General features: G+C 38.2%; 1 protein-coding gene and 2 pseudogenes across 2 annotated transcripts; 2 read left to right on the top strand and 1 right to left on the bottom strand.

Moving 5' to 3' along the window:
* The first annotated feature begins 1,712 nt into the window (after positions 1-1,712).
* On the top strand, positions 1,713-7,317 carry LOC113669608 (TNF receptor-associated factor 4-like; annotated as a pseudogene). The gene is made up of 7 exons (XR_016188186.1): positions 1,713-2,000; positions 3,211-3,274; positions 3,664-3,765; positions 3,985-4,149; positions 4,545-4,619; positions 5,914-5,991; positions 6,434-7,317. The product of XR_016188186.1 is annotated as a TNF receptor-associated factor 4-like (transcript).
* A 1,722-nt stretch (positions 7,318-9,039) lies between these two features.
* On the top strand, positions 9,040-10,181 carry LOC149042090 (uncharacterized; annotated as a pseudogene).
* A 5,276-nt stretch (positions 10,182-15,457) lies between these two features.
* LOC149042089 (uncharacterized) lies at positions 15,458-18,744 on the bottom strand. Its single transcript, XM_089211552.1, has 3 exons — positions 18,284-18,744; positions 17,567-18,191; positions 15,458-17,142 (listed from the first exon to the last, which is right to left on the bottom strand). The coding sequence occupies exon 3, from the start codon at positions 16,654-16,656 to the stop codon at positions 16,255-16,257; it is 402 nt and encodes a 133-aa protein (XP_089067678.1). The 5' UTR covers positions 16,657-17,142; positions 17,567-18,191; positions 18,284-18,744; the 3' UTR covers positions 15,458-16,254.
* Between the last annotated feature and the right edge of the window lie 8,221 nt (positions 18,745-26,965).

Raw genomic sequence — 26,965 nt, 5'->3', positions numbered from 1 at the left:
GCACGAGTTTACCCCAATGGCTTTGAAGGTGGCAAGAAATACTCACCTTTCGGTTTACTTTGTTATAGAATTGTCTCAGATTAGATTTTTCCGAAGAAAGAAGTAAAAAAAATCATGATTAATAAACCATTCTCTAGGCGTGCATAGTGCCTTTCTGTCACCCAAACGGGAACAATGGACCCCTCTGTGTTGTGATCATTCAAAACAGCGATTACGAAAGGATGCTGTAGTACGTCAAGAACACAGGTGCACGGATCGAATCTCCGAGTTTCACTTTAGCTTGTTATTAATTAGTGTCCCCAAATTAGTAAGGGATTTGTTCCCTGGCTAGACGGTTTTTGACACTTTAATAAAGTTTCTATTCTATTCTATTCTATTAATCCTGTTCTGCCAGGATTTCATTGCCCCATTACCGAACTGTTCTTTTTTTTTAAGTTTACCCTAGGAGCCGCCTAAATACAAATCTTACTTGAGACGTCTAAGGTCTACCACTAGTCAACTTTTATATCGGCCTTTTACCTCTTCCAGCCTGTGTGAGGAGAAATGGGGTTCACGATCAATAAACGGCGGCGTTTGATATTGTGGGCGTTCTCTGAAATAGCGGAGGTGTGGTTCTTCGCGAGTCGGATATTCCTGTCATGCTCTTTGATTCTCTCATACATAGGTCTGCCAGTCTCACTGATGTAGAATTGTGGACAGTGGAATCAAAACGTCGCGATCCACCTATGCAATGCGCACATCGTGAGACAAACATATTTTGAAAGTGTTATTTACCACGATGACATACCTATTTTACGATTATGGAACTTTTTTCCCAGCCGTTGCATGTAAACAGCATAGTTTTGGTCTTACAATGTTCTCCAGGTTTTAATTTGAACCGTTCTATTTGACATAATATCAATATTCAGTAGTCATGGGTTCGGACTAAAAATCTTATAAAGTCGACATGCAATCATACTCGTATGAAAGTTGTGAAATCTTGATAGCCTATGTCCAAGATAATTTAAAAACCTTTTATAACACTTTAAAGAATTCTCGTTTTTGCCATAATGTTGTAATCATCACTGTTTTTTTTTCTTTTTCCTCACTACCCTTGGGGAGAGGGTTGGAAAATGACCGCTGAAGAGTGTGAGGCTCAGAAATTCAAAATTTCACATTCATGAGTTCGAGGGAAGAAAAGCACTTTTCTACTTAAAAGACAACAGTGCTTTCGACAATCTTCGGAGACCGTTAAAAACGGAAGCCCCCTTTGAAAGAAATCAAACCACAGGTAACAGAGGAGTCCAATTTGCCCATTTCTCTAGTTCAACGGCACAAGCTTTTAGCGAAATGATTACTTCTGGCGTGTAACGCGATCACACTTCTTCACGAATTATGAAAGAGATCCAATCGAACTACAATGTAACGAAGACGGTCAAGAAACGACTGATTAAAGACGACTCTTTTGCTCCTTGTTAATCCCAGAAACGTATCCCGCTAATGTAAGGTCTTAATAACTTACGCCATGAACAAAAAAAATTTGATTCAGTCATACTATAAATCAATAAAACTCTATTAAAAAGAGATTTCTCTGCGCCAGCTTAGTCATAATATCTTTCCACAGAAAAGAGCGTTGCAAGAGATCAAAAATATCCAATCGATCAAGGCCAGTACAAGTGAAAATGCAGCCGAGAGAGCGGGAGCAGTATGTCGTATTGCAAAAGTAGCGTTATTTCCCACTTTCAAGAAGTCTTGAGTTATTGCGTTACAAACACCTTTCAAAGCAAGGGTCAAATATTTTCGTTACTTTCATCATTTGACTTCGAGTCTCGGGTGGATTTCAATATGGCGGAATCCACATCAAATGATCACCGCCCTCCTTCGGGCTACGAAGAGGACTTTGTGAAAGAAGTTGAAGAAGATTTTCAATGTCCCATATGTCATTTACCGCTAAAGGAACCAGTTCTTACGAGATGTGGCCACAGATATTGCAAAGAATGTCTTGACGAGCACATTGGAAGGTACGAGTTTATCATAAGCAGCTTTCAATATTGTTGCTCGTTTACTCACGTAATGTAATCACCCTAAAGAATTCATAATAGGTCATCAGTGTGTTTCAGCTGAATTCAATCATTACCAAAGTCAAAGTCCATCTATTTAGAGGATGGTGGTCGGTTGCATGATCTTCCACATCAACCGTAATGATAATGACCACTATAGTAACTTACTTAGTGATGAAATTTTTCAGTTTCTAGTATTCCATTCGATTAGTTTCAATCAAAATAAGCGCCCATCTTCCTCTAGAATTTAGCACGATAAATTTTCTTCATTATCAAAGGTAATACACGGATTTCATGCTCACTTATCAAAATACAATAGCAAAATATCAGAGCAAAATATCTCAGAATCGAAAGCGGAAATCGACCGGTAGTGCAATTATCTACTGCAAGCGTGATTGCTGTTCAAAGTTCAAATCTTTTCTCCACCTTCATTATATTTAGTACTGCAATACTACTAAAACTATGGCGCTATTTTAAGTTTCAGTTCGTTTCAATCGTCATCCACAACTCAATTACTCAGCCACTAAATTACATAAATAAATAGACTTGTCTTATGTACCAAGTAAATTGTGTCAATGCAATGAAATATATTCAATTGGAAAATTCCTAACAAGGGCTTCATCTACCTCAATTAACAATTGGTTCATACGTCAGCGTGCGTTCATCGGATATGAAACACGTGGGAAGTTTGGAGAGCACGAAAGGTGCGTGAGAGTAGCCGAGAGCAACTCTAGCTTCTTGAGTGCTCCCCAAACTTCACAAGTGCTTCATATATTGATGAACGCATAGCTTACGTATGAACCAATTGTTTTATAACATTTTCAACCCGATAGAAAACTTTTTTCCTCGAGGGATTTGTTTGCTGACGTCACGAGCGTGCACAATAGGAATATAAAGCACGCTCGCGCAATTGAATTGGAGTAAACAAATTTACTAGCTATGTTATTATATTTTTTTATCGATGTTGTAGCTTCTGAATACTGCTGTGGAAGTTGAATTAGCAAGTGTCGTTGTTATCGTTGTGAAGTGGCATGGACTGCATTGAATAAGATAAAAGTGTTGGTTAAGATGGGGTATGAGAATAATTACGGTACATATTTGCTTGCGTGCTTCCTTACTTCCTTCCTTACTTATTTCTTTACCATTCTTAATAATTTAATTTTTCTCACAGACAGCAGAGTAAAAAAGATTTTTTAACCTGCCCAGCAGACAGGCAGAATCTGGACCCAGATCGGGTAAGTCAACTTTTTTTAACAACTGAAAAGTTATAAGAATGATTTCCTTGGCTAAGTGCAGGTAAAGACCAACGCAATTATTTAGCATTATTTTGATTTCTTCTTTTAAGAAGTAATCAAAATAATGCCAGATAATTGTGAATTAAGAGTCCTGACCACACACACGTTTAATTTTTCTATTAAATATTTTCAACAATTTTCTCTTTTCTTTAGTCAATTTTTTCTGCTCTTGAAATATACCTTACCTATTTCTATTTTTCTCAAAAAATATCACTATTATTTCATTAAATACTCCCTAGTAAAGGCTCTTGTAAAGGAAAGCACTCATGCTCAAGTCAATTGTCACCTTATGACGACGTAGGAACAATTTTACTGTGATTATTTCTAAGGACATCTTCCCTGATAAAGCAACAGAAAGGAAGATTCTCTCGCTAGCGATCAGATGTCCAAATGATGGCTGTGAATGGACTGGGGAGCTGAGGAACAAGGAGGTAAAACTGACGTATATTTCTATAAATGTCAATAAACAATTTTATCAGCATAAGTTATTGTCTTCGTCTGTTGAAATAACAAAGCCACAGACATAGCTCAAGTTCCTACAAGTAGAAGCCAAGACATAGAGACGATGGGCTTGGTCATTTTTTACTTCTCAGGGAGAGCAAGAAACCAATACCCAAACATAAGTTGTTTTGGTTGTATTTGTTGAACAGTTCCACTTGGAATCTTGCTCTTTTCAGCACGTAGCGTGTGCTAACAAGAACTGTCGCGAAAAAGTCCAAAGAAGACATCTTGCACAGCACGAAAGTAATGTGTGTCCATGGAGAATCCTTCAATGTACATACTGGGCGGAGCCCCACCCAGAGTATATGATGCAAGTAAGGATTGTTACAGTGGAGGAAAAATAACACACCTCTTGCCAGAAAATCTTTTAATGTTTCTGTTGAAAAACTTGAGACCCTTAAAATCGAATAGGAATTAGAGTAAATAGATAACAAACTATATATTCGATTTTAAAGAAGGTCTCAATGGGGTTATGCCTTTACGACTTTGGTTAAAAGTTTGGCCACTTTACGGATAATTGTTACTGTCTATTCATTCCACTCACCAGGAAAAATTTACGGTTAATTTTTTTTACGATTAACAGTTTATAATTTGTCAATGTTACGCCCAAAGGCTAAGTAAAGGAAGGAAATTGATTTTTAAAAAAAATGAAAACGTAGTGAAATCAAATTTCCGCATTCCTGTGTTTCTTTGATTTTTCTTTTCGTAGGACCATATTAGACAGTGCAGCAAGTTCCCAGTAACTTGTCCAAACAGCTGTGGTATTTCAATTCCAAGGGATATGGTGAGACTTTCAGCTTTATCTGTGATATACAATTTGACGTTTTAAGTGAATCTTTCGCCACTAGATGCAGCTTTAATACATGCTATTTATCCTTCAAACATCAATTTACATCCTTTCACTTTAAGATAAGATAATTTAAAACATACAATATTATGAGTGGTAAAAACATTTCCGACGGAAATAAAGATAGATGTTATGGATCTTGCTGATACTTCATCTGATCAAAATTTTCTTTAATCATTTTAATAATAACAGACAGACGATGTTAACGAGAGAACAATGCCAAACAGATAAGCGAAAAGTGGCATCTGCATTTTTCAGAGTAGCCCGCAGTGCAGGCGTCTATTTAGTGCGAGCTAACGCTATAGGCTTGCGATCGTTTATCCCACCGGCCATGTTTGATTTGGAGTCAGAGTGGACGACGGGGGTAGGGGGTGGGGGAAGAGCAAGAAGACGCTTGCCCAAAGAGATTGTTGAAAAGCAAAACACTCCCTGATTAGCTGCACGCCACTGTATTTCGGAAATGACCAGGTCACCAATCAAATTGAGTTAAATTAAAAGCCGGAAGCACTTTCCTCCAACACAAACAAATGCACGTAGAGACGCTGAGTGAAACGGTGAGGCAGTTTTTTTTTTCAGCCAGAAGAGAAATGGCCTCGACAAAACCTCCTCCGCGGTCACAAATGAGCTGATATTCGCTGCGCTCTATATTTTTCAAATGAAAATCCTTGATTTTAGCTGCCATTAATCTATTTGACACATTTTCCTTTTTCCCTCTATTTGATCGTAAGCGATACTTTGAAGCAACAACCTGACTGTACTCGAAGGTTTACCCGCTATAATTTTTTCATGCAAACCAGCATACTCTGGTCAAACGGTGTGGTTGTCTTTTTCGGAATTCCGGAAGACACTTAATGCTTCCTCGAGAGTGGAATCGAAACTAATAACTTCACGTTCAGAGCGAAACGTCAGAACAGAAATTTCCAAAATAACAATGACCTCGGACTTCACTCCCCTCTCCTTATTTCTGACCGTCGACCGCCCCCTTGGAACAAATTTCTTTCTCTCCCCAACCTACCGCAGCCATAAAAATCAATTAATCTTTCGTTAAGAAAATACTGAGCACTCGCGCCAAAATTACGCCTGCTCTTTGGGATGTTGTCAGAAAAAAGGCTGTAAAACTTAACGTGACGTCCAAGTTTATTCCTGCGACCCCTCTAGTACTCTTTTCCACTGACAGATTTTGGTGCGTGCCATTCCTTTTTATTCAAGTCCTTTATTTCATGTGATGCAGGTTTCGAATCACACAAAAGATGAGTGTCCGCTGACCATAATTTCCTGCCCATATGCAGGAATGGATTGCACTATAAAGGTGAGAAATTCATATAACAGGCCCAGAGAAATGCATCATGTACCTTATAAGCCTACATTCCATCTTGGTTTGCTTTGCATTTGATATTGTCAAGACGAATTCTGGAAGCTAGTTTTTTGTTCTAGAAAATGATCGCAGCGGCTACGAAATGAAGCCGACAGTTTCGAGGCGGTAAGGTAGATAGACCAATATCTGCCCTTTATAGCCAATCCATTCATAGTATTAACTTAAAATAAAACGTTTATGGGGGCAGCCATGTGATAAATCACCTCTCTAGTCGAAAGCTCGAGGAAATATAACTAACAGAAAAGATTCCGACGAGTGTGTTGAAGACCACGTGATACCGAAAAGAACTATGAAATAAATTAGCTGTTTAAATTACAGTTATAAATAATAATAGTCTGTAGAATTTCAGGTAAATGAAGTAAAAATTTTCATGTAGGTCCAACGTCAAGAAATGGAGGATCATCTTGAATCAGCAACAAGAATCCATCTTGATTTAGTTTGTATTAAATTAACTAAAACAGAGGATGAGCTGAATAACACAAAAGATAAGTTAAAGAAGACAGAAGATAAATCAAATAACACAGAAGCTTTGTTAAATGAGACAAGACTTGAGTTGAAAAATGCCATGAAACTGCTAAAGTTGTCGAGCGTAAAACATAACGACGCGTTTCTTTGGCGGATTAATAGTTTCAGCGAGATTTTGGAAGAAGCCAAAAATGGAGGTAAAGAGAAAATATACAGTGACCCACTCTACACCAAAACTGAAACCGAAAGTTTTGGTTACAAGTTAAGATTTTTTATTTACCCTGGTGGGTGTGGAGATGGCAAAAACACTCACCTCTCGGTGTTCATGGTTGTAATGAAAGGTGAATATGATGCAATTTTACGCTGGCCCTTCAATAAGAAAGTGAAGATTATTGATTGATCAACAGGATGATCCAGACCAACGGGAAAACGTGACCAGGGAGATCATTGGGAAAAATTTTCCAAACTTCGCAAGGCCCGAGAGAGAAGAAAACAATGGATGGGGTTATAATTCTTTCATATCTTATTTAGAACTTTATTCGTGGCGCTACATAGTGGATGACACACTGTTTCTTCAGGTTGAGATTAGTCCACCATCTTGAAGGTTAAGAAAATTACAGGGTTACATTCTCGATTAAATTTTGACAAATTGCCCAAAGAGTGGACTCTCACAAATCGTTTACAATTTTCCACGAACGTTTGACTCAATTTTTAGTTTATCAATGCTGTTATCTAGTTGATAGGATCACAAAGCCTTTTTTTTTTCTATCTCTAATAAACACAAATAAATAAGGACCAACTGTGGATAACATGAAGCTATGATAGTTTCGAATCATGCTTTCAACTCTTGTTTTGCTGCAGAAGAGCCCTTGTTTCACAGAGTGGTGGCTAATTGGTATACTTGAGAAAATTTATAGTACGAAGAATACAGCGGCTGCCTTCGGCGGCCTTGTTAGGTTCCTTTTATGAGAAAAAAATCACCAAAATATGTTTTACAGCCTTAAAAAAGAAATGGAATCTCAGATTGGTGATCCTTTTCCAATAGGCTTCATTGGGCATTATCGATTTTTTAAGGTTGCTTGATAATTTATAAGTTGCTGAATGACTCAACTCCTAGCTCATACGTCGATGAGCTTCAAAATCGCCGGTTTGTACCTAGGATTACTGAGATCTCTCACCAGCAAATCAGCCCAGCTCTTTCCCAGAGACCGACGATAATTATGCGCTTTATGTTTGTACTTTGAAGTTATCTAAATCTGCCACGTGTCTATCGCTTTCCGCACAAAGCTTCACTGGCAAAACGGGGCCTCTGGGAATATCTTTTGGACAGTTTGTTTTCTTTTGTTAGTTATTGTGAATCACTTCGAATGGCACCTTAGTTTTGATGATATTCTTATTTTCGTAAATAGATTTAGCTCCTGGTTGTATCATGTTAAACAAATATATATAATGCGCCATTTTTATAGCGATGGTGCCATATGAATAAAATTGGAAATTTATCCCTAGTACCACTACTTGTCCATATTCCAAATCTCCTCGGTCAGCAAGTGATCAGTTCCACTATTTTCTCAGCCGAGAAAAGAGTTTCGTCCATAAAATAACTCTGAGGCTGCAATGTTACATGAATTTTCCCTCATCAGGACCACAAACCTTTTCGACGGTAATAGCGGACAGAAGTAGTAATACAAGAGGGTCTGAATGGGGTTTAGTGTTATTTGTCCATATTTTTTAGTGTTTACTGTTAAATTGGCCATTTTTTTAGTGTTTACTGTTCTTGAAAAAAATACTGTTTAGTGTTGAAAGGAGGCCCCAATGTTTTTTTTCAGGATTTTCAAATTTTATCTGCCCTTTTTAAACAAGAAAATCAAGAAAATCAGTCGCGAACAGTGAGCCAAAGCTGAAATGCTCTTGTCCTTAGAACCGATAATGCGCCTTACTAGACACTCAGATGTATGGATGTACTTAAGGGGATACGTTTGGTAATCCACACAATAGTTCCTGAAAAGTATCGCTTCTGGAAATCCAACCAAAGTAGTGTTTGCAAAAGACCAATTGCACTTGAAATTGGGCCCCAAGGCAAAGTATTGGCGTTAGACTACGATTTCGACTCTCGATAGTCTCGTAGGACTGCTTTTACACCGACCAGTCGATGTAAATTTTCGGAGGGAAGTATTCAAGGATGCGCGGGACCTTTGCTTTACCAATGGCGTAGTCTTCGTAGCAGAGAGAGGCTCATCAGCAATCCGTTTCATTGAATTGAAAGGCCATGTACTTTTCAAACCCGGCGCCTAAAATCGCGAGCTGATTTGCTCTCGCAGCTTAGTCGTTTCAGATTGTCACTTGAGGGTCCACAGTTCTACAGAAGCGATCGACGACACATCTGAGATCTTTAGCTGCACAAGTCGAGAACTGAATAAACAAATTGTCCAGATTAATCCACCTTTAAATAAATCAACTTCCATCTGTGCGGCAAGTAAGTATATCCTCCTGTGTGCAGATGATGAGCAGAGAAGCTTAATGCAGCTGGAGTTAGAGTGCAGTGGAGTGGCTATCATCGGTAGTAGGCTGAGACAGATAAACTACTCCAATGACGCGACAAGTGTTGAATCTCTTTATGTTCTGCGGCAATCAGCATACTTGGCTGCAACTAGCGCAGCTGGAGGGTTATATGGTTGTAACCTCGATTCTGTCAATGTTGAGCTACTCTTGCGGAATTCTTCAGATTCTTGTAAGGAAATCAGGAGGCTGTATGGTTATGAGGGCAACATTGTTTTCACCGACAACAAAGATCAAAAGGTTAAGACCTTTAATCCCTTAAGTGCAACAGTCGAGACCTTGTTGGGTACTGGCCATGAAGGAACCGTTGATGGAACTGAAGAAAGCTGCTCATTTACACAATTTCATGCAATCTGTTCCTTGTAGAAAACTTTTTTGTTTCCGATATAGCTGCTGAAACAATCAAACTAGCTTAGGGGCTTACTGGCAAAGTGTCCTTTCTTCGCAACCTCGAATGTCTCTATGATAGTTTTGGAATTGGTGCACATACGATCGACGCGGTCCAATTATCTCTTCAAGATGCTGCGTGCAATGTTTCATCTTTAAATGCTTATATTAAAAACACAGTAGCTGAAGTAAGGCAACACTATAAAATGAAGAAACGGCAATGGCCCTGAAGGAACTGTTTCCAGCAAAACACAGGAGTCATTGGTGCTTCTCGAAAGAGGTATGGAACAGCTACGAGATAACGTTAAGAATGTAAACGAGGACTATCTTGGTGACATTGACCTGCGTACGCTGCTAACAACTCAGGTGGAGAACCTTCATGCAGTCTCCCACTTCAAAAACGAGACTTTCACCGCTCTTCAGTATGCTCAAGACTTGGGAAGAATTTCAAAGGAATCTTTAAAGAGAACAACGAAGTGGAGTACTTCACACTTGAAAAGTCTTATAATCCAGTGCCTAAATCCAGTGTGGAGTTACGGGACGTAGATTTGATGAAACCTCCTCCAGCTGATAACGTTGACCCCAACATTGAGGCAGCCATGAAGGAATTGGTTGACAGGTATCGACCTGTCAAAGACGGTAAGAAGCGAATCAACAAAAGACAAAGCGGGAGCCCTTCCGCCAGCTGTATAGTCCAGTACGCCATCGTAAACTAGAGTAACATTCCAAGAGGATGTTTAAGACGATCCAGGGACAGACGATGAAGAACGAGTCGACCAGGATACAAATATTCCACGAGCTACAAACGAAGTACCGAGAATCACCTTTGTTGACGAAAGCATGCTCGGAGTTGTCGCAGTTGGTGACGTGACAGATCTCCCCGAGCAACAGGATTAATTCGACACCGACTCGGAGAGCGATGCGGATAATGATACAGACATAACGTTCAGCAGATTTGGTCGCACCACCCGTGCTCATTTCCGGCTTGATCTCTAGAAACAGTTGGGACAATCGCGACTATTCAGGTATGGAATATAATCAAATGTTTTTGGCCAGGATGGAGTGACATGTCTGTCATTTTTGTTGACCATTATACATTGTGAGCACTGTAGCCGATCTTATTAGTAAAAGAATATTCTGTTATTGCATTCATTACTAGTCAAATTTAAACACTCATATATGTTAACTCTCATTTTCCTTGTAATTTTCGTATTTATCTCTTTTTGTTTACAGTGCAGATACACCAACTGGGACCATCGCACAAAGCTAACCAATCATACTGAGGTATTCATACAACGGATGGCAGTCCGTAAATTTGTTTAATTTTACTGTTTATTTCAATGTTCTATCCCATTGGCTGTTTGATTTGAATATCGTAATCTGATTTGTTACTAATATATTCTCTCTAAGTGGTCACGTTTGGTGAATCCTCGCTGTAAAAGCGCTTTAAGATTAGAATTGTTATGAGTTATACATGCCAAATCTGCGGTAGTCTTCAAATATCGTCGGTCATAAGTCTGTGGACATCTTTGGCAGTCTCAGTGGACATCTTCGGCAGTCTTTGGACATCTTCAGCAGTGTTCGGACATCTTCGGCAGCCTTCAGACATCTTCGACAGCTTTCGGAAATCTTCAGCAGCTTTCGGATGTCTTCCTCACTCTTCGGAAGTCTTGAAATAATCCCGAATTGTTGGAAAATGGCCAAAAAAAACCTCTTTGAGACAATAAACATAAGCTCAACATAGATATTTCCCCTTTTAGGATGTGGTTTGTTTGTTTATGGGAAAAAAATAATGTTACGACGAATTTTTTAATGTTAGTGTTAAAACGGCTGAAAATTAACTGTTTAATGTTATACAGTCAAAAAAATAAGTGTTTAGTGTTATCAAAGTACCCCCATTCAGACCCTCATACAAACTTGTCGATCGGTGATAAACTTGTAGAAACAGGAAGTTAAATTACATTTTGTGTGTTTCCTTGAAAGCGTGTCTGCAGCAATCACAAGAAACGTTTTCAACTCGTAAAAATACTCAGCCAAAACGTCTAAAAAGTTATTTATCACCCAACTGCTTTTTTGCATGGGGCGGGAAAAGCAAAGCGGATACAGACGCGTAGCGCGCAACCGACTAGTCAAACCAGTTTTTTTACAGTACGTACAAAATAACCAACTGTCCAAATAACCGTACAATATCTCAGGATATTTGTACTCTACTTTTTACAGTTGAACAATTCTCATTATGTTAGCTTGGAGAATCTGGCATCGGATCAATTAGTAATCTCATGATTGATCTTTTTTTGATTCTTATCACTTGTCTACATGATATTGTCTGAAAATAGGAAGGAGAAATTCTGTCTTGGTCGAAACGGGAGTTAAAAGGTTAATTTGAGCCCAGAGATATAAAAGATATCGTAATAACCTCGTGTTCGTGAACTGCACTGTAAGTTACGGAATCTCGTTTTGTTCCACACGGAGTTATAGCCTGGGCTTGGGCTATAGATCCGAGTGGAAAAAACTCGGTCCGTAACTTAAAGTATGAACCTCGAACGCGGTTAATAACAAGTATTCAATCTTTGTGAATTTCACTCAGTCGAGGCAGTTAATAATTTCGAAAAGAGCCCATTTTCGCCTGAAGCTAAAAAAGACTAAACCGCTTCACTCAGACTGTCAATTAACTGAAAACAAAATAAAATTTCTGAGAAATGGCTACGCTTGACCGAGTCGCCAAATAACTCTATGAAACTCGTGACAAACGGATGGCCCTTGTGCAATAGTCTCCTTCAACCCGTCTGAGAAAAAAAAAAACCTCCATGGCGTCTTGAACTCATCAGAAAGTATTTCACTTTTAAAATATGTTAAAGTTCAAACGGAAACCAGGTGGACAATCAGACATGGTTTGATGCTACTCTGGTTTGCAGATTTAATTGATGTAACCGCAGAAGTTACAATCCATAGACCCAGCGTTTCAACACTCCTTTCTAGTGCCTTCATAGGGGGAGATCTAAACGCTGCAACAAGAGTTCCTTTTATATAATCACTAATTAACTGCCTTTTTTCTGACGAGGTGTAAATAGGCGTCAGGAAGTAAGCCGCCATCGTCACGACACGAAATTCGATCCGTGCAGCTGTGCTCTTAACATACTGCAGCTTCCTTTCGTAATTGATGTTTGGACAACCATAGGCAGAGAGGTCCATTGTTCCCGTTTGGATTACAGAAAGGCACTGCTTGTTTAGGAGGCCTCTTCAAACATATGTTGCGCACGCGTAGAGAATGGTCTACTAATCATAAGTTTTTTAACTTTTTACTTCGGAAACATCTAATCTAAAATAATTCTACAACAATGTAGAAAGGTGAGTATTCTTGCCACCTCCAAAGCCAATAGGGTAAATTCGTGCTTTTAGGGTACAGTCATAGCCTTCAGTATCGATTCTGGTGCAGAAGAATCACTCTCTATTCTCTGTTTTCCACCTGAAATCGTCAACCCGCCAAAGAAACACGTTTTAAGCTTGACAACTGTAGCAGTTCCATGGCTTTTTTCAAATCAACTCTGTCTCGTTTAACATATCTTCTGTGCTAGTCAACTTATCATCTGTCTTCTCTAACTTAGCCGTTTTTTCATTCAGGTCACTACCGTTTTACTGATTGCTAACTTAAAAAATGTACGATTTTGAATTCGAAATTGAGCAAGTTCTTCCTCTCTACTACCCGTGGTTTGTTTCTACCTGTCTTTTAAAAATTTCTTAGAATCCTTTTTTTGTCGAGAGCGGTTCATACGTCATTTTTAAAGAAAGGAGCGGAAGTGCACCAAAGAAAGTGAAATTAGACATGGTTTGATGCTACCCTGGTTTACAGATTTAATGAATGTAACCTAAGAAGTTACAATTCATAGACCTAACGTTTCGACACTCCTGTCTAGTGCCTTCATTAGAGGTGATCTAAACGCTGCAACGAGAGGTCCTTTTATATGATCACTAATTAACTGCCTTTTTTCTGACGAGGTGTAAATAGGCGTCAGGAAGGAAGCCGCCATCGTCACGATTTAAAGGAGCGTGGGCGGAGTTAATATGCCAGTTTTCCAAACAAAGGCGCTGGTGGTAACGCCGATTAGTGGTGATAATTTTAGAATTATCCCAATATGGTTAGTTAAGTATGCGTGCACCGATGAAGCTGAATTTTCCTTTTTGCAAAAGAAAACCGCTTTTTGATGCTCTTTCAAACGTGTACCAAACTGACGTTTGGTGTGTCCGATGTATTCGTTGTCACAGTCATTGCAAGAAATAGAATAAATGGCGTCGGTTCGTTGTTCTTTCATGACAGGATCCTTAGGTTTGGCGAAAATATGCCCCTAAGTCTCAAGAGGGTCTTGAGCAACTTTAACGTTGTGGCCATTCAAAATCCTCTTGGGAATTCTTGAAAATCCTCTTGGGAATTCTTGAAAATCCTCTTGGGAATTCTTGAAAATCCTCTTGGGAATTCTTGAAAATCCTCTTGGGAATTCTTGAAAATCCTCTTGGGAATTCTTGAAAATCTCTTGGGAATTCTTGTCTTAGGAAGCTGCAGCGTGTTAAGAGCACAGCTGCACGGATCGAATCTCCAAGTTTCAGTTGTTATTAATCCTGTTCAACCAGGATTTCATTGTCCCTTTACCGAACTGTTTTTTTTTTTTAAGTTTACCCTATACGTCGCCTAAATAACAATCTTACTTGGGACCTCTAAGATCTGCCAGTAGTCGACTTTTACATCAGCTTTTTGAAAGTGTGTTTACCACGATGACAAACCTATTCTACGACTATAGAACTTTTTTCCCAATGTTGCTTGTAATCAGTATACTAAGTTTTGGTTTTACAATATTCTCCAGATTTTTTCTACAAGGTAAACTTGGATTTTCACAACAACCCTTGAAATAACAGCCACATACTCTGCCTTTTCTGTCACATCGATAATGTATGATTGTTTATTTGAACCTCTCTATCAGACATGATATCAATCTTCATTGGCCATGAGTTCGGGCTGAAATCTTACAAATTTGGCATGCAATAATATTCGATTGAAAGTCGTGAAATCTTGATAGCCTATATCCAAGATAATTATAAAATATTTTATAGCACTTGAAAGAATTTTAATTTTTTCCATAATGTTGTAACCATCTCTTTTTTTTTTTCTTTTTCTAACTAGTCTTGGGGAGAGGGTTGAAAAGTGACCACAGATCTAGAGAAGAATCTTGGGCTCAGAAATTCAAAATTTCACTTTCCTGAGTTTGAGGGGAAAAACGTCCAGTTTGCCCATCAATCTAGTTAACGGCACAAGCTTGTCGCGAAATGATTACTTCTGGCGTGTAACGCGATCACACTTCTTCACGATTTATGAACGAGATTCAATCGAACTAAAATTTAACTAAGACTTAAGAATGGCTGCCTGTCAGGATCGAGAATCGTCCGTCAACGACCATTTTGGTGAATTGCTCATATTTTGCTCAAAGATACCCTTTTATAAACTATTTTCAAAAATCATGTTTTTAAGTTTCAGCGATTCTTAAATTTTCATGAATTTGCCAAAATCTGAAAACGCGGTTTTCAGGCTTCCGGAGCTCAAGCTCCGCATGACGCACAGTCAAAAATTAACTGCAAAAACCAAGCCCCGTTTAAGGATTAAAATGTAATCAATCAACACCAAACTTCACACGATATTAGGACAGCTATTCTTATTCAATTCTAGTGAATAAAATTTTTTGGGGCACATCGATTTTGGGATTATTTTAGCCCTTGAAAGAACATCCTCACAGACCGAGCAAAATGGCGGCGAAAAACGGGTGATATTTCACGCGAAAAAAATGTACCTGGTACCACATATTTTGGATTTTCAACAACATATTCGTGAAATATTGCTATTTTCCATTCACTGCGAAAAGTGTGATGTCCGGAATCGCATTGCTTCCCTTCGAAAATGGCAGAAATGTTCGTGACTTTGAGCGAGAAAAATGATGCAAAGTGTGTAAACAAACAACAAGGTAATTTAATCATACTGAGTTGTTAAATCTCCAAATTAAATCCGGTCTCCGCTGTGTCGGCTTGTAGCTTGGAAAATGTAAAGACAAGTAAACTATTCCGTAAGATATTTGAAAAGGTTCTACAAAATATTTTTGGGCTAAAAATCTGCAAGTGAAGTACATATTACATTAGCACCATCTCATATTCAAGTAATGCAAAAGATACATTCGAGAGAAGCTACTTAGTAGATTAGTATTTGATTCTATGCTGATAAATAAGATATTCTTTTATCTTTTACTTTGGGAACTCATTTTCTGTAGGTGTAAATACATCGAAAGGCGACTTTTGACCTTCAAAGTAATTAGATGCTAGACGACAGTTCTACTTATCCTTGTAATTATCAATGTCACGCAACGTAACGCCATTGAAAACGTATCGGGGGTGCTGAAACATACCCGCGTAAAAACCGCAAATGAAATAATGATAATTTAAATTAGAGAGAGAAATCCCGCACTTCAAAATGAGCGGAAAGAAATGTAGGTTGAATACTCTCACGTCCGTCAATTTGCATGTGTCGGCTACCAGATGAGTAAACTTCATTACCGATATGAAGACCATAAAAGGAAAGTGAGGGTCAACATTGGCATAATTAAAAGAAAAACAGAACAAAACGGAAGAACTTCTAATTACTTTACGTGCTTTTATAAAAATGAGATAACTAGTAACTGACGAATAGGAACGAGTCACCGTTAATTCGTTTCTTCCTCACTTTTCTATTCTGCTAAACTAAAGAGAAAGTCAGCATCACGATGACTTTTGGCAAGTACATTTGCTGACAATCTCTTTCAGTAGAGCCAAGTAAGGGGACTTTTTACGCATGGGCTTTGATGGAATATCGAGGCCAAGGTCTTCACACATGTACTGCAACATGGGTAGCTTCAAGATCTTCAAAGAGTCATTTAGCGCCATTTCACAAAGATCGTACTGACCGTAGATCAAGGGATGGTCAAGTTGTATTGACGCGACAGTCTCCTTTGCCTCGCTAAAATTACTCTCCTCTTGAGTTGCTCGGATATCAGCCTCGTCAGGATCTCTCTGGCGTACTAAGGCACTCTGTCTTGAGAAGAAAGAGGTGATCTGGCTGGTTGTGAGGAATTCCGATGACTGGATTAGTCGTGCACCATCGGTGCCCCGGGCACGCCGCATTTCTCGAGCAATTACCTCTGTGTCAAGCTTGTGGCCTGTCGTCTGCCCTATTCGAAATTTAGATAAAAGGTACGACTTTTGCTTTTCACTGAATCTGTAAGCCTTCCTCACTACTCTAAGAGACTAGCCTTCTTTCAAAGAAACGCGAGAATCTTCCCGTCGCACAGGGGCTTGAAGAGATGGCAGCTTTCCCACACCTTCCTCCAAATATGATTTGAAGGCAATTTTTGCCAAGTCCATTAGAGAATGTTTTTCTGGTACCCTGCTACATCTTTCGAGTGACAAGTGCTTTTCTAAGGCTGAAAGCCTTTGAAAAACATGAGTGCAGCCCTCTTGAGGACATGAATACACCCCTGCTGCCTGGCCACGTTATATGGAAGCTATCTCTTCAGCCACATTTTCTTCCCTGACGATTTGTGGGGGGTACTTTTAAAGAACGGAAATCTCTTGCAGAAAATGATGGTCGCAGAATCCCTTGTCCAGGACCTTCAAAAGTAATAAGAGAAATATAAATATGACAGCCATACAGCTAGGAAATAATTATCTTGCATCAACGCGTAACCCTTAAAGGCAGCCCACGACAGAATACCATGTTAGAGAAGCACTAGGTACTGTTGCGGGACATACAGAAAACAAACAAATGTGGGACAGGAATTAGCCTACCAAAGTGCGGCATAGCACCCCTCCTCTTCCCCACCCCTCAAATAAAAAAAAGGAAAAAAAGCGGTGTGTTTTACTGGTCAACGAAGGAGCCTTGTCCCAGATTAACAACTGTCTTTGTCTGAAGGGCTTTTTCACGTGTTTTTTCTTCCTCGATTTTTTTCCCAATTTCTATGCTCTTATAAAAATGACTCTTTTCCTTTTAAAAACCAAGAGAGATTGAGATCATCAATTCATATTTGAAGCTTACCATTGTCTATTGTTCAGGTATCTGCACCATTACTCGAGGCTCTTTGGGGTTAGACACAATACTTGCTCCAGCGCCCTCCACCGGCGTCTGTTCATTTGCAACTTGCCCGCAGATGAACTCGTCGCATCGCGTACAAATTGCTTTAAAAAAAAGAAAATTAAATAACTCAAATCTATTACTATTCCTAGGTATAAAGTAATCAATCAGTCATCAATCAATGGATAATCAGCTACTCAGACGAGAAAAAAACGTTGGCAATGAATTGTAAAGTTTCCTCACTGATATAAAATTTGTTAGCTTGGGAAAGTTGAAACTTATAGTGTTTTTTTTGTGTAAGGTATTACAAATAAACGTGAGAAAAAACAATTTTATGAGAACATTTATCAACAGAAGCAATTCAAATTACGTGACCCAACTGGAACTAAGGTGTAGGAGTTACAAAAAATATACATCGATTTTCGGCTATCCACACAGTTGCTTCCTTTGGCACTCGAGGACTTATGTGTTGCTAGATCCTTGGGAATTGCACAAATGGTTTTCCTAGTCCTCCAACGTATGCCAAAATCTGCCCTATGGCGTGGGAAAATAGTCAGGGTAAGATGTTTTTGCTCAAATGAGAAAACACCTGTAAAAAAATATAAAACCACTTAAATCTGTTGCAGGACTCATTCATAAGCACAGTAAAGTTACCTGGAAACACACAAAATCAATATTTACCGGCTTTGGCTAATAGCAGCTTTATTTCAGTTCTAGAACCTTCATCTGCACTCAGTCCAAGAGTCGATAGATGTCCAGTTACATCTTTCGTGCAATCCTCGAGTGTAATGCATTCCACCTGACCAGGATAATCAGGAGATCGCCCGCAAGGGGTCACCTTACCAACTAGCGTTATATAGCTACAGAGAGCCATGAAATGACAAGAAATAATAACTTCTGATGAGAGCACGTATGAAAGCTCAGGACTCGTCCGTGAAATAACTTTCCTTAGATCTGTTACGAAATTTAGACCATTTACGCAAGAACTTCGTGGGCAGTGATGACGTGCAGGCCTCACCACGAGTGAAAATTGTGATTGAATGGTGCGAAATGTTGGAAGCTCAATGAAAGTAAATCAGAGATTGAAGTATAAAAGTGTTACCGTGTAGTTATCAGACCTTGAGTGAAGTTTTTGTTTTTAGTCTTTGGTATATTTCATGATGACAGCCAATTTAGGGTCTCATGTGGTGCAGCCAGTGTTTGTTGGGACCGGATGTCGGTTAATTAGGAACAATTCGCCTTAATACACTGGACTACTCGTAAAGAATGCTGTTCTCCTTCTGTATTCGCTGGAATTCTTGATTTATATATATACATATATATCTAAAACAAACTAAAACAAAGCCCTTGCAGCTGAAATGTTTAAAAGTTATTCAACAGACTGATCAAGAGATTGTCACATACAATTTTCTTAATCGTAATACATATAATGGTGATTGATGAAATGACTGTAAGAACATTTTCGACGGTGATTTTATTTTCTCTCAGCTCTCACACGACTCCGAATGTACGACTTCCCTATTACTCAATATTTTGTAGAATACTAGCCAAAAATTTCCAAAATTAAAGTTTATTTTAAAACCTTTTTCCACCAGGGAAGGAATGATTAGATTGGCGTTTGTTTACACAACACACATCATCTCGCTCACTCTGGACACAAACATTTGCGGTATTTTCGAAGGGAAGCGGTCCGATTCAAAGCATCAAATTTTACTCAGGAAATAAATAATATCATTATATTACGAATATCAAGTTAAAAAGTTAAAAAGTGAGGTACCAGGTACACTTTTATGGCGTTAAATTTCACCTATTTTTTGCCTCCATATTAAGCGCTCTTTAAGGGTGTTGCTTAGAGGACTTAAAAATTCTCAGTATCAATGTGTACAGAAAAATTAACATAACGAATATGAATGGGAAGGCTTTTTATTATATCGTGTTAAGTTTGGTGTTAATTGAATTCATTTTAAGCCTTCAACGGAGCTTGGTTTTTAAAGTGAATTTTGGACAATTTGATAGGCGGAAAACCGCACTTAAACCGCGTTTTCAAATTTTCGCCAATTTCTAAAAATTTAATAATCGTCGGAACTTTTAAACTTGATTTTTGAAAATAGTTTACCAAAGGGTATCGTTGGGCAAAATATGAGCAATTCACCAAAATGGTCATTGACGGACGATTCTCGATCCTGACAGGCAGCCATTCTTAAAGACCTCGACCTCCTACACGCCAGTCTGGCGCTCTACAACGAGAGTTAACCAAGCGCGACTCGTCAAAGTTCGAAAGTGGATTCCATTTCCTTCATTGCGGTCACTTTCTTTTTTGTTTTCCTGCGAGAAATATTTCGGGAATAATATTTACATACGTAAATATGACGATATGCAACGGAGTTCAACAGAAATGTGTTTTTTTTTTTAATTATGTCGCTTCCTGTGTGGAACTTGAAGTTTCAAAAAATGTTTCTGGGAATTAAGAAAAATATCTTTGCATCCTGTAAGAGGTTTTAGCTCCAAACTAATAAGTGTTATTATGATAATTCGACAAGTTTTCAAATAGCACAAAGCATAAATACGGAATACTGTAACTACATATTTCAACCAAATTCTCAAATTGTATTTGTCCTCACTGCCATATTAGACTTAAGATGCGTGGTGCAGATTTAAGTCATTTTTTATGTAATAAATGAGTAAACTGAGCGTCAGCACACAGTGTTGTAAAACATATCCAAACGATATGCACCTGACAATGACCGAATTGTGATTAAATTTCACTTGGATTCCTTGGAACAAGGTCATTAAAGCTAATGATCAATGTTAGATAATTTTTGTTCCAAAAATAGGCTTGAATGTAAGATCGCAACGTTCAATTTCGTTTTTGGACAAGAAATTAAAAAAATATGATTCGAAGATCTCTGATCCTTGAAAGCCATCATTCTTGGTCACCCCTAAAATTCATTGTTTTAGACAAAAAATGACTAAAGTGAATCGAAGATTATCGGCATTGATCGATCATTGAACTCAGAGTTTTCTACCAGTTACGATGTCTAGCTATTAGAGCATGGAACAGCTAAGCGCCACGTCGTTGAATGCTGAACTGATTCATCTCGTGTACTTTTGTCGCTGGTAAAAAAAAATGGAAAACCTTAAATAGACTCTGATTCTATCGGTTACAGCTTGATGTTTCAGTACATGTAGTGGCTGCTTTTTTGCGTAATTTGTTAAAAATAATTAGAATATTGTAGTGAATTGGTAGTTTCATTTAACTTTATTGTTGCTGCAGTCTGTGTCTAATCTTTTAAGTATAGTCTGATTTTCCGCTGTGATTGGTCCTATAACTGAGAGTTTCAAGATGTTTCTTGGAAAAACTATGCCACGGCAAGTACAATTTCTAGTCGAACTTTATGGTTATCAGAGCCATCCAAACTTTTTCGGCCAAAATACAACTATAGTTGCAAGATCACTTCAAAAAATATTATGAAAAGTGTTTGCCACGGTGACGCACAAGTGAAATATAAAACAAATTTATCACTGTACAAACATATTTATTCAAGCAAAAAATAATCTAACCAGGACAAAAATAATTCTCTTAGTGCCCAAAAACCAGCCGATTGATTGATTGGGAATTTTGGATATGACAACAGGGAGCTCGAGAAGCTATTAGGCGAATTTTCCTTAACCACGCATGAATAAAAAAGACCTGGAGAGGAAATCATGTGTAGGATGGGTAATCGTAACGCAAACGCTGGGTTCTAGATGATCATAGGCATCCTAGAGCTTTTACTCTGTGTTGGTAGTGGAAATTAAATGAAAATAAAATGAAAGTAAATAAATGGTCTTAGGCAGATGTCAAATCTATTTAAAACGAAAGCATTGGTTACCGAACGCTACTTTAGGTTTAGACTATCAGGGAACTTTGCCAACTGTGTCTTGTGCCACGTGTCATGTATTCGGTTTTTAACTGTGTTCATCAATTTCTGTCTTGTCTCATGATATCCACGGCAGTTGGATCACAAGGTGATTTAAGTATTATTTGAATTTCATGTTAATAATTATTTACACAAGTTTCATAAAAAGCCAATTTATTAATAAGCACCTTACTTTGAGTCGTTATTATCCTGCGATTACAGTATCAATACCCTTTTGAAGTTTAATATTTCAAGAAATAGCTTCAGATCCAAATCCGCAATCAACAGCAAATGCACGTATGTATGTATTCGCGGTAATTAGATAGGCTAACCCAGTTCAGCTCAGAGCTGGTTTAAATGGGGGCCTGTGTCAACAATGGCATGGCCAGACCACAACACCAAGAGCTACGTTCCTTACTATTTGCGAGAAATTTGTGGGTACTTTGACGTGCTCAGCTAACCATTTCAGAGAAGAGACAGGGGAGGGAGTCTACTGCTTATCGTCCTTATCCGAGAAGACTATTATGTCTAACAGTTAACCGTTTTCAATGCAAAGGCAGCACATTCTCCACAATTTTTTCACGACCCTGAGTGCTGGCCCGGTCTGGAACTTAAAACCTTAAACCTCAACCTCCTCCACACCAGTCCAACCCTCTAAAACGTTACATTCTTCAAGACGTTCTAGCACCAAACTAACAAGTGTTAGTATGGTAATTCGACAAGTTTTTGAATAGCACAAAGCGTAAATATGAAATACTGTAACTACACATTTTAAGCGAATTCTTAAATTTTATTTGTCCTCATCGCAATCTTAGAATTCCAGCAGATACGTGGTGCAGATTTAAATTATTCCCCATTTAATAAATGAGTGTACTCAGCCTCAGTACACAGGGTTGTAAAATATTTCTAAAAGATATGCACCATGACAATGACTGAATTGTGATTAACTTTCACTTGGATTCCTTGCAACAAAGTTATTAATGTTAGATGATCAATGTTAGATCATTTTTGTTCCAAACATAGGCTTTAATGTAAGATCGCAACCTACAAATGTCGTTTTTGGACAATAAATTGTAAAAAAAGATTGAAGATTTATAGGCATTGATATAATGGCAGTTACAGAATATCTTTGGCGTACAGCTTAGAGAAATTACATACCTTGTCTTTGAGTGCTTAACTATGTCAAGAACCAAAAACGTAAAATGTTTGGTGATTATTCTCGATTTATGTTGCGTTTTTCTTGTTGCATGTAAAAGAGTGGAAAACCTTAAATAGACCGCCTCTGTTTCTATTGGTTACAGGTTGATGTTGTGGTACATTTATCATGGGTAGTGCCTAATGCCGGCGTAGTTTGCTGAAAATAGTTAAAACTGAAACTAGTACAGATCTTTAACAAGTTTGATTGTTTTTGATGTTTTTGAGAGAAAAACCAATTTTCCCTTTTGCTAATCGTTGAATTTAAAATATTTTGCTAACTCTCTCGGTTTGGGTAAGATATATTCAACGCAGTGGTGTCGGTTTACCTACAGCTAAGATGTAAAATGAGAAAATCGTAGTTAATTTTTAGTTTCATAAAAGTTTATTGCTGATGTGGTCTTTGTCTAAACTCTGAAATCGTCTGATCGTTTCGCCCTAATTAGTCCTAAAACTAGGAGCCTCAAGATGTTGGATCTTTCATAGACTTACCCGTACTGAGGCCAACTTTTCACGAAAATCTATAATTTCTAGCTCATCAAACTATTGACACAAATAAGCTAAGGATGCAATGGGTGGAGTAGTATGTTAGAGTCAAACTTGACTAAGGGTGCAAGATTCCTCCTCCACCAAACCCTTCAAATCGCTTGAGTTCGCCAGCTGAATAGAGATTCTTTTTTCAACCCTTACCTTTTTTTTTTTTTTTTTTTTTTTATCGACATCATTCATAAGGAACAAAAGTTAAGAGGCTGTCTCGCTTATTTCCACCCGGTCAATTTTGCGTCAAAAATAATTTTTCCTGAAACTCTGTCAACAGAAAGACTTTACCTAGGAAAGAACTAAATTACATTTGGTTTGATTCGATATAATTTTCTTACAGCATTAGGGGCCATAATTATTTTCCAGTCCGTAGGGACCGTCGCAACGTCTCGAAAATTGAAAAATAGGCATATTTTGTAACATTGTAAAATATTTGATTCGCATAGTTAAGCCACAGAATTTATATCAGATTGCTTAAAAACCTTTGTAGTTTGCCAAGAAATTTAGAATTTGCCCTTTCAATATATTTGAAAAGGCGAATTTTAGCATATTCTGACCACAAGAAATCGCTATCGGCCGATAGCCGTAAATAACCTTGATTTAGACGAACTCAAAAATAGAACTCTTTATCAATGTTTCTTTTTCTATACCAACAACAGACGTTCAAACGACGCGAGGCTTAAACAGCCATTCTCAAAAATGCGAATTCACTGTATCTGTATTAACTTTCTTAGCGGTTTCATAGAAAAGCATGTGGCTCACTTTTTAATGAGTTGTCGTTGGGCGGGCACGGTTGGAAATTTCCTTCAGTTTAAATATTTAAGAGGCTGTCTCTCTTATTTCCACCCGGTCAATTTTGCTTCAAAAATAATATTTCCTGAAACTCTGTCAACAGAAAGACTTTACCTAGGGAAGAACTAAATTACATTTGGTTTGATTCGAAATAATTTTCTGACTGTATTAAGGGCCATAATTATTTTCTAGTCCGTAGGAGACCGTCGCAACGTTTCGAAAATTGAAAAATAGGCATATTTTGTAACATTGTAAAATATTTGATTCGCATAGTTAAGCCACAGAATTTATATCAGATTGCTTAAAAATCTTTGTAGTTTGCCAAGAAATTTAGAATTTGCCCTTTCAATATATTTGAAAAGGCGAATTTTAGCATATTCTGACCACAAGAAATCGCCATCGGCCGATGGCCGTAAATAACCTTGATTTAGACGTTAAGTTTTGGGATTTGGGACCTGATTGACGATTCTATCCTACACAGCCGTTAAGTTTAGACCTTTATAGGTAAAAATATGCAAAAACCCCTGTACTTTTCCGATTTTTCAAAAGTTATGACCGTTTGAATCAGCACATGTACGAGCATTCGCGATTTTTTCGCCTACACCAAAATCGAACCACTGGAGCAGATTTCGTCATAAATACAGCTTACCCGCTTTGCAGCCCGGCTTCATGGCTCACTTCAGAATTTTTCTAATAACCAAATTAGTGAAATCCATGATAACTTCAACAAATAGCCAGGTATTGCCTTCCAAAAGTAGGCGGCATCCATCGGATTGAGCTTGAGCTTGCTTCTCTCGGTTCCGCGTCGATTTTATCCACAGAACAGCAACCTGTCAATAGCCGGAGAAATCGGCTACCAACGTGTTAAAAACTTGACACATGCTTCGTATGAACAGATGTTATAAGTGTTGCTTTTGGTAAATTTTCAATCGATTTCATCAAAACATTTCACTGACTACTAGATATTATAGTATAATACACTATAACAACGCCGTCAGAACTTGATATCGGAAGTAAAAGTAGTTTGTATCTGTTGAGCATATTCTACACTTTCAGCCACCACATAAGACATTGTTTACATAAGTCTACTGTAATAACATTTGGTCCTAAATGTAATAAAGTCCTAAATGCAATAACATTTAGTCCTAAATGTAATAAGCCTCTAATGCAATCGTTTAACTCCTTCAGTGCATTGTTGCTATGGCGGACATCCATCTTGAGATGTTAAAGTGGCAGCTGTTGCACCAAAAAACCGCTGACCAGTATACATATCACACTACGGGCTCGCTGATATCAATGGGCGTCCCTTTACTTGCTAGACATAAGAAATATCAGCAGTCGAAGTATGGTCCTTTGAGCGGTTTATTGATCGAGTTGGAAAAAATCATTTCCAGCCTAAAGTAGGCTAGTGCTTGGCTGGAAGCTCAATAGGATGGAATCGATTGGTACGTAATCATTAGGACTTTTTGGAAAAGAAATTTACTACAATTGATGATGAACTAGCATGTTATTGTTGATGTTATCGTTCGTGTTAAAGTCTTTAGTAGTGGTGCACCATTTTAGAGCAGTCTGAATGATTTCGCTGTGTCACATGTTAGTCCAAAAGAAAAGTGTTATCATCAATAGTGTTACTGAAGTTTTGCACATCTATGTTATTCAGTGTCAATTGATTTTAATGAAGCATTTGAGTTCGTTTTTAAGAATGACTACCTTGATTTATTCAATTTTGAACCTGGGATATTGCATTTGTAGCCCTCTATGGCTTTACTCCACCTCAGTAATCAGTTCATGTACCATATGACTATAAATGGAAACTGTTGAGCTTTCCTTTTTCATTCATCTATTTATCTATTCATTTTCTCCCCTCACGGCAGGGAGAAGAGATGAAGACAAAAAATGAAATGTAGACTTGAGATCAACTGTAAAATATATGTTTTCCCAATATTTCGGTTCGGGAACTGATGAACCCGTCATAAGGGGCTAAAGGAAAAAAATGAATGGTTTATCAGACCATCAACTGACCATCATGCGTTGAATGTTGTAGCTCAATGCTCTTGCGTGGAAAAAGGCAACATGTCGAGACCTGTGATCGTGAAATGGAATAATATATGATTAGTCAGTAGATATCTTGCTCTGTAAGTCACTTTATCATATAGCTAGCAGCACGCGTGGGCAAGATGAAGTGAATCCTGTGTTCTAACTGGCTACCTGAGCGGGCATGATGGGCCTACCCTCGCCCGCTTTGGATTCCCCGTATTGACCCCACGCAAGAAAACTTTCAAAGTTCGTAACTTTTGGTCAATGTCGGCATATACATAGAAAAAAATAAACGACCCTCTTGGGTTTATTGTGTTGCAAACACAGTTGGCTTTCACTATCGGTTCTCGAAATAAGCAAGCCATTCTTGATTCTTATCAAAGCGAGATCTTTTACCATACAATGAATCCTTTAATGATTAAGCCAAGAGAATACAAACTCTCTTGACCAAGCTTGTTCGTTCAAGATGACTGGATGTTAGCCTCGTTCTTTTTTTACCTTTTTTACGGACCGAGACTTCGTCTCAGTCCATAAAAACGCAAAAAAAAAACAAAAAAAAAAGAACTCGCCCAATATCCAGCCATTTTGACCTCACGCTTGGTCAATAACACTTATGAATATATTTTATGCAGACCCATTCAAATCTGGTAAGGAAAGACGGTACAAAAAATGCACTTACGAGCCCGGAATTTGTCTACCGTATAGGTCAGTGGACTTCCTTTTCCTTGTAGTTTGGTTCATGAAGTGTTGACTTCAGCACTGATCACACAAGTATATCGTCAAAATCTGTTACACTTAATTGAGAGTCTGAGCCCATGATATAAACAGAGCTATTGATCAGCGTTGTCATTGCTTTTGCGTCCGTCAATTTGATGCCAAAAGCACATTAGCCAATGCTTCT

Source organism: Pocillopora damicornis, chromosome 7 (genome assembly GCF_964200805.1).
Source record: "Pocillopora damicornis chromosome 7, jaPocDami1.2, whole genome shotgun sequence".
NCBI classification, from domain to species: Eukaryota; Metazoa; Cnidaria; class Anthozoa; order Scleractinia; family Pocilloporidae; genus Pocillopora; species Pocillopora damicornis.
Note: the sequence above shows the minus strand (reverse complement) of the source record. Positions and strands in the feature narration are given on the sequence as shown.

Excerpts from the sequence above, each read along its gene's own strand:
- LOC149042089 (XM_089211552.1), bottom strand. The coding sequence starts at position 16,656 with ATGCGGCGTGCCCGGGGCACCGATGGTGCACGACTAATCCAGTCATCG.